Source organism: Triticum dicoccoides, chromosome 1A, assembly GCF_002162155.2.
Source record: "Triticum dicoccoides isolate Atlit2015 ecotype Zavitan chromosome 1A, WEW_v2.0, whole genome shotgun sequence".
Classification (NCBI taxonomy): domain Eukaryota; kingdom Viridiplantae; phylum Streptophyta; class Magnoliopsida; order Poales; family Poaceae; genus Triticum; species Triticum dicoccoides.
In genome coordinates this window covers 564,220,761-564,228,499 of record NC_041380.1, presented here as the reverse complement: position 1 = coordinate 564,228,499, position 7,739 = coordinate 564,220,761, and the positions used below count along the sequence as shown (strand labels likewise).

Below are 7,739 nucleotides of genomic sequence, written 5' to 3'. Positions count from 1 at the left end.
AAGATAAATGTAGATCTGTTTTTTTTTTTTTTTGAGAATCATGTAGTTCCAAATTTTGTTACAAAAACATGGCACCTTGCTTGGAACCAATTGTTGATTGTATGGACTAGTAGCATTTTCAAATTTCGAAAACCTCTTTGAGGACTTGAGGTCTACTACATCGGCCTGGAGGCCGGGGCCCGCATGCTGACGGCCTGCGTCGAGATCCCCGCCAAGAAGGGCGTTCGCTTCGCCCCGCCCAACCTGGCTTTCGCAGTCATGCCCGCGCAGCAGTTCCTGGCCCGCCCCAGGTCCTATGCCCAGGCCCTCGACCGCGTCATGGCCGCCGTCTTGTCCATCAAGCTGCTGGAGGAGCACCTCCTCCCGCGCTGCGTCGAGTGCCTCGCCGGCGGCAAGACCCCCGGCTCCTCCTCGCCCGACAGCAGCCCCGACAGGGACGAGTGGACGACGACCCGGACCCGGTCGCCGCCGCCACCGAGGCCCTCGCCAAGGTCGACCTCTCCGACGACCCGGACGCCACCGCCACCGCCACCGCCAAGCCCGGCTCCAGCAAGCCCCGTCAGGCAGCCAGAGGCGGCGGCGGCGGCGGCGACGTGAACAAGTCGCTCGACTACCTGTACCGCGCGTGCAGGATCGCGAGCCTCGCCGTTAAGCACATCGACGTCGCCGTCGCCGTCCTCTCCCGCTTCATGGAGGCATGGAGCCCAAGAGGCTCGCCAGCCTCGCCGAGTTCTTTGACGACCACGTCTACATCTCCGAGGTCTGTCCAAACTTGCTCTTTTTTGTTCTTCTTCCTCCTAGTCCTTGATGAAAATGATGAATGAATCCATGGATGGATCTGACGTACGGTCGAATCCATTTGTTCGCTTGCTGCAGGAGGGATTCTATCTAGCATCGGATTGATTGCTTCACCTCATCGATCAAGCCATGCTCTCCTTATCGGTCTTCTAATTTACCATCCAGATCGACCTGTGGTTTCAGTTCAATCTCTTCGTCAGATTTATCTGCTGCCATGCTCTTCTATTTGTGCTCAATTAATTCCTGGACGGCCGTGGCTATCTATCTTAGCTTCATCAAATCAATTTGGGGTAATCAATGTAGTATTATAATCATGTTGATCTGCATCTTATCTTATCTGTGGGACAAATGATCGAATCGGATGAGCTATATATCTTAATTAGATTCATGTAACGTACTAGCTCAGATGTCGTAGCTGCATCATGTTCGTGGTCGATGGAATCGAATCGCATTCGCATGACAAAATTAGGAATTTGGACGTGCTACTACTATGTGTTTTAGTAATCAAACGTCCTGTGATCAAGGTTTTGGATTCCGAATGGACCACTTTTCTCGAGGGGGGGCGGTAAACTTGGTTACCACGGTAACCACGAAATTCCGGAAAAATTTCGAGCGAATATTAAAATCAAAATTTGAATTCAAAATTTTTAAGACAAGAATACATAAGACTTGAGCACATAAAGTAGTCTACACTAGTGCTAGCGCAGTGGCTAGAGGTCTGCTCCAATGCGCTGCACATGTTGGTCGCGAGTTCGACCTTCACACGCCCATGTTTTTGTAGAAATTACAGCTTCTAAAAACTAAAAGGAAAAGGTGCAGCTGGCAGTCCTCGTCTCCTCGAACACAAGACCCGCAGTTGCTGGTTGAAGATCCCTACCACTGGGACGCGAGTATGCATATGTTCCAATAAGAGATATACCTTATTTAACAGCAGATAGAAGTTTAAATTCAATAAATTCAAAAAGTTCGAAATTTTATGCTTGGTATACATGATTCTCGTGGGGGAGCGGGAAACGCGGTAACCGGGCGGTAACCGAATTTACCGCCCGGTACCCAAAACCATGCCTGTGATGTCATTTTTTTGTTCGGATCCTAGCAAGCTTGCATCCCCGGTTTGTGAATCGTGTTTTCTTCTATGTGGCATAGCAACATTTAGTGTGTTTGGTAATCCGCCTACATGCTGGTTTATCTGCGACTGATCGACCATGCACATTTTGTTTGTTGCCCCTGTTTATCCAGAATATTTGGTGACCTTCTGCCTTATGTCATTATGTGTGGTGTCCTACTGCTTCTTTTGAATCATTCCATTGAAGATAGAAGTATATAGAATCAGCGTACATGATCTGGACCTTTTGATTCCAGTTGGATTGCTGATCGAAAACGAGCTCCTATCAGTCTCTTATAGTTCATCGATATATGATGCAACCTTTTGATTTGTGGGAGAGGGAAAGGGAGAGATGTGTGTGTGTGTGTGTGTGTGTGTGTGTGTGTGTGTGTGTGTTTGAGAGAGAGAGAGAGAGAGAGAGAGAGAGAGAGCTTTGGTGTGAAATATAGCAGAAGTGCATCGTTACATGTTTGAAATTCAAAATGTGTGTTATGGAGGTGGAAGGAGGGATTGGTTGCCGGACCTGTCACTAATTGAGGTGGCTAACATGGACCGGGGTTGTGGAGATAGTTGGTGGAGAAAGAAGGAGAGGTTGAGTGATTTATTGATAAAAATGTAGATTGCATATGTGCACGAGAAATCTATAGGTATATGTTAACTCAACTAAATCTTCGTATTGATTATATATTGCTTGTGCGGGATGGTTATGAGTTGAGAAATAATTTTTTATTGTACTTGCTAAAGTACCATGCAAATGGAGCTAACAACAACATTCGTGATCTTTGTTACAGGAATATCTTAAGTGCATCAAGTAGATTTTAGTTTATATTATATGTGGATCATTGCTCTTTATGTATACATCGTCAAATTACATTTGAGGTGAAGTGGATTTCAATTCTTTCCCAGTTGTTGTAGGCTATCTTTTCTATACATATGAAATATGATATACATTGTATGCGCAATCAGATAAAAATCTATATGTGTGAAATTTAATATGCAATGTATTCATAGATGTAATCAAAAAATTAAAATAAATCCCATGACATTGCACGGACGTTCTACTTGTCTAGGTAAAGAGGAAGTGTGTCTGAAAAATCTGAGAATGGTAACTGTTATGTGATTTTGGAAGAGGGAGTTGAGTGATAAAAGGAGTTTGATCTGCCTGTTATATTAGTTAGATATGTCAATCCATGTTTAGAAGAACAGATCCTTTTCCATTGGAGAATAAACATTGCGCGCCTATAAATAGGGCTCAGAAGAGAGATAAGGAATACACAGAATAAGGTAGCAGGCTAGCAGCAGCTTGTACACTTCTTTCAGTATGGGTGTGGAAACCCTAGCAGACAGTTCACAGCTAACAGCAATGGTCATTGTTTAGTACTCTTGAGGTTAAAAAAAACGTTTTTTTTGTCCTTTTGAAAAGGACTGGAGTACAGAAACCCTGGAGACTGTGATGACTATATGATTCAGTTCAAAATTCATATAGTTTTATGATCCCAGACTCCCAGTGCAAAGGAATTGACATTTTAGTTGCCATCTGTCTATGTAGTAGTGTGCTGTGAAACTTTAAGTTTGTATAGGATGCACTGAATTTAGCTGTTATCCGTTGTTGTCGCTAATACAGCTGCGATGCATATTCTGTATATTTTTTGCAAGTTTTTTAAAAAATTATTGTCATTGATAGAGCTGTGATGCATATATGTATGAATATCAATACCTGCAAGCTGTAGCTGCTGTACCATGGTTAGCAAGATGTAGCTTATGTATGCATGTCTTATTGTTTTCTCTTTATTGAGAAGTGACAGTGCCACATCGCAACCCTCTCCATTGACAGGTCCACTGCGCGCAGACATCTTGTACGCACAGCCGGCAATGTGCACGCCACAATCAACCACCGGCCGCATCCGGCTGAACGTCGGCGGGCAGGTGTTGGAGACGACGGCCGACATTCTCACAGGCGCGGGCGAGGGAACCATGCTGGGCGCCATGTTGGAACCCTGCTGGAATGCTGGTGCCGCTGGCGGCGTGCCCGAGCACTTCATCGACCGCGACCCGGTTTGCTTCGCCTCGCTCCTCGACATGCTCCGCACGGGGGAGCTCCACGCCCCGGCCGGCGTCCCGGACCGGGTCCTCTTCCGAGAGGCGTCCTACTACGGCCTCCTCGACCGCGTCCGCGCTGCTCGCATCGGCGAGTTTGACCTCGACAGGGCCCGGTTGGTCACGTCAGTGCCGCCGGGACGGGCGCCAATGGCCCGCCCGGCAGTCCGCGCGTCCCCGGACGGAGGGTGCTGCGTCACGCACGGCCCCGTCGTGCGGGTTTACAATTGGATGCTCGAGGAGCCCCTGCCGATCTGCCTGACGCCTACCGAGCCGGTCCGTGATGCAGCCTACCTCAGCGAGTCCACACTCCTCGTCGGGGGCGGTGGCTTGGCGGCTTTCTCCGCCCTCACCGGCGACCTGACTCAGCACTTCCGCTTAGCGCACGCCGGCGTGAAGAAGGCTCCACTGTTTAACGCGGGGGCACTTGTGGCCTTTGATCAGCAAACCAAGGTTTTTGCTAGCTGCAATTCCAGGGACAGCGGCTACTACGGCATCGGTGTCTGGGACTGCATCACCGGCGAGCATACAGACTCTTTTTTGAACCAGAATCTTGACTGCGCTCTGGGCACCGCCAGCAAGCTTCAGTGGCTGTCAAGCACCAATGCGCTAATGGTGATCAAGGCGTGCTCACCGGAAGATTCTTGGTCGTCGTCTTCCATCACTTTGGTGTATTTCCGGGATATGAGCGTTGTTTGGTCATGGTGCAGCGGCACCCAGAACAAGGACCACAGGCGCGTTGCCGATGCCGTTGTGATGGAGGACGAGAGGTCGGTCTGCTTGATCAGCCAGAACCATGATCTCGGGTTCCTCGACATCCGTTGCGAGAGCTCTGGTCTGCAGCCTTGGCCGTGGACACCTCAGAGCAAGGTGACAGCCCCGACGTGCTATCCGAAGCTCGCCGTGCACAGCGGACTGCTCTTAGCGTCCAAGGATGACACCATCTCAGTGTATGGCGGCCCAAATCATGACCACCTGAGGCTGGCGTTGCGTGGGAGCCAAGGCGGTGGCGCCATTGCCGACTTCTCGGTTGGGGGCGACCGTCTCTTCGCGGTACATCATGAGGACAACGTGCTGGATGTCTGGGCGACCCTGCCGCGGCCACCTCCCATCGCCTAATATTTACTATCTATCGCCATTGATTCACATTCGTACTAGTCTACTGGGTTAGATAGTGAGCCTGCTGTCATGGTTGTTTGGTTGATTAGTGGTAGTCTGTGTGACTGACTTGTTTGTGCTTTGAATTATAAAAAAAGAAGACTTATTTGTGCTTTGGAGGTGTATTGTGCTTTCATGATGATTGTTGGGTGGCTAGTTGTGCTCTCTCAGAAGATGAAGTATGAAGGGTTTAATTTGAGTTCCAGTTTTATGTGCTTCAAGTTAGTTGCCTTGTTTCAACTTTAAGAAGAATGGATGTGTGCATTGTAAACCATGCAGAGGTTGGCGATTTCAGCCTCCTTTACAAAAAAAAAAAGCGTACGTTTTGTGTCACTCTGGTAAACTTTATTTGTTATGTCGCTTCAAACTTGCAAGACCACATCTCATAATGAAAACGACAAGAAATCATGCACCTGGTTAGTTGCTTAGATAACATGACGGGTGAATCAGACACTAGTTCTTGCTACTCCCTCCGTTAAGTTGTACCAAGTCTCCTCTGCTAGAACAAGTCCTGCCTCCTGTAAATCAGACACTTATTTTGGGACAGAGAGGGTATAACAGACGTAGTTATCTGCTATAACATGTCCTGCCTCCAACAGCAAGTCTGTTCACTTTGCCCAAAATCACGACCAAAAACCACTATCTTTCCCCCAAATTTTTTTCCAACCGGGCCTCGCCCCTTTCCATTAATTTCTTAACAGAAATACAGACTCTTTTTCCAACACCGTCCAAGCGGTAGCAAACCTAGAGAAAAACTTATTACAAACTGTAAGGGGACAGGGAGACGAAGCGAGTCGGGGGCACTAACAGGAAACCTGGTACTAAGAGCTCGAAATCGGCACTCTAAGCTACAGGGCAGAAACCTGTTACCACCCATCTAAAGTTATGAGGCACAAAAGACATAATCCGCAGAACACAAACATCAAACAGGAAACTAGCAGACGGCAAGATGATAAGCCAGCAACATGCATCATCCCCAGACGCGTGAAGATGCCGCCAGAAGCTCTGGTCGTCAATATTCGGGAGAGAAGGAACTCATCATGCACCAGCTTCAGGCACAGGCAAAGTCGAAGAAGTAAGCTGAGAAGCTTCGGCCATCTGTACTCCTTGCAGAAGCATCATCCTATCAGCATCTATGGCCGCATGCATCTTTTTGATGCAGAGGCCGGGGGATAACCTCCTTTCTGAAAAAAATCTTCCTATCAATATCTTTCAAGAGACCTGACCAATACATCAGAAACGAACACACGGTAAAAACCACATTTGTAGGGAATCTCATTGTATGGTTCTCAAAGGTGATCTTGTTCTCTCACTGTCCAGATCCCCCAACAAATAGCAGCAACAGCAAGCACGCCCCCCGGAAATATGAAAACAGCCACAAATTCTTAGGCACACAAAGAGGCCCCAACAACATTACCAATAGTTCCCCAAACCGCTTTTGCAATATGACACCCAAAGAAATGATGGTTTGCATTTCCCTCAGTCCCATAATATAAGAGCATTTTTTGACACTGAGGTAGTACTTTTTTTTTCTTTCAAGAAAATAATTTTCTTTGAGGCAAACTCGCAAAGCTTTATTCAACCGTCACAATGTTTACATAGACGAATAAAAGTTTTCCGGGCTGGCCTAACCAAGCATGGCGGCCAGTACCCATCGCTAAAGCATGCTTTGCAAGTTTGTGAGCCTTGAAGTTCGAGGTTCTGAACTCATGACTAATGATACAAGATGAAAAAACTCTAGAACATTCTATTATTTCATGCACTATTGCTTCATATGATGCGGAAGTGCTGACCTTGATAGCATCCATGGCCACCTGGCAATCAGAGGCGATGGCGATCTTGTGAAGGTATAGATCATCAGATAAAGCAAGCGCTTCTCTAATTGCTAGCGTTTTCAAAACTTCTGCAACATCTATGTTTCCGAAGACCACTGCCGAGGCTCCCAAATATGCACCTGAAAGGATCCCGACAAATTGCTGCAACCGCTGCAAAACCTCCTGCACGTGAAACCGCAGCATCTACATTAATTTTTGCGTGATCCTCTTGTGGTGGTATCCAACTGGTCAATCTTGGAGCTGCTGTTTGCGCCACACTAGATGTTGGTTTCTTCAAGAACTGTACATCTGAAATATAGCTTGTGATGAAACAGTGTGTAGCGTACGGGGTCTGATAGATACCTTCATGAATGAGTTTCCGTCGCGCGGACCAAATGGCCCATAGAGTTACGATCATGGCAGTAAGCTCTTCTTGTGAAAGTGTCTCACTCATGGCAAAGAGCCAGTTCATGGCACTGGCTCTCATCCTGATTCAAGGACATGTGTTGGACCATCTCATCATTGGATAAAGCCCAAACATCTAGACATAATGCAGTTCATCAATGAGTGATGCCAATTATCATCTGCCCCGCAAAACGCGCACACATGCGTTGGGGACATATTTCTATGATGAACAACATCACCGGTTGATAATGAGTGTTGCGCCAGCCTCCACGTAAAATTCTTCAGTTTAGAAGGCACATGCATCTTCCATATGGCTGACCAACCCATGCTCTGTCCCACTAAATTTGACGTATCCTCAACTT

General features: G+C 47.3%; 1 protein-coding gene and 1 pseudogene across 1 annotated transcript; both read left to right on the top strand.

The window, feature by feature from the left end:
* The window catches only part of LOC119355437, a 2,882-nt pseudogene extending 1,979 nt beyond the window's left edge, over positions 1-903 (top strand).
* A 2,872-nt stretch (positions 904-3,775) lies between these two features.
* On the top strand, positions 3,776-5,119 carry LOC119333749 (BTB/POZ domain-containing protein At2g24240-like). Its single transcript, XM_037606552.1, has 2 exons — positions 3,776-4,276; positions 4,445-5,119. Exons 1-2 carry the CDS (start codon positions 3,776-3,778, stop codon positions 5,117-5,119), a joined length of 1,176 nt encoding a protein of 391 aa, XP_037462449.1.
* Positions 5,120-7,739: the final 2,620 nt, after the last annotated feature.

What these genes read in the sequence shown, in the direction of transcription:
- LOC119333749 (XM_037606552.1), top strand. Translation starts at nt 3,776, where the DNA reads ATGTGCACGCCACAATCAACCACCGGCCGCATCCGGCTGAACGTCGGC. An exon ending in GCCTGACGCCTACCGAGCCG is followed by an intron (nt 4,277 to 4,444) that starts GTCCGTGATGCA and finishes GCCTTTGATCAG; the next exon opens with CAAACCAAGGTTTTTGCTAG.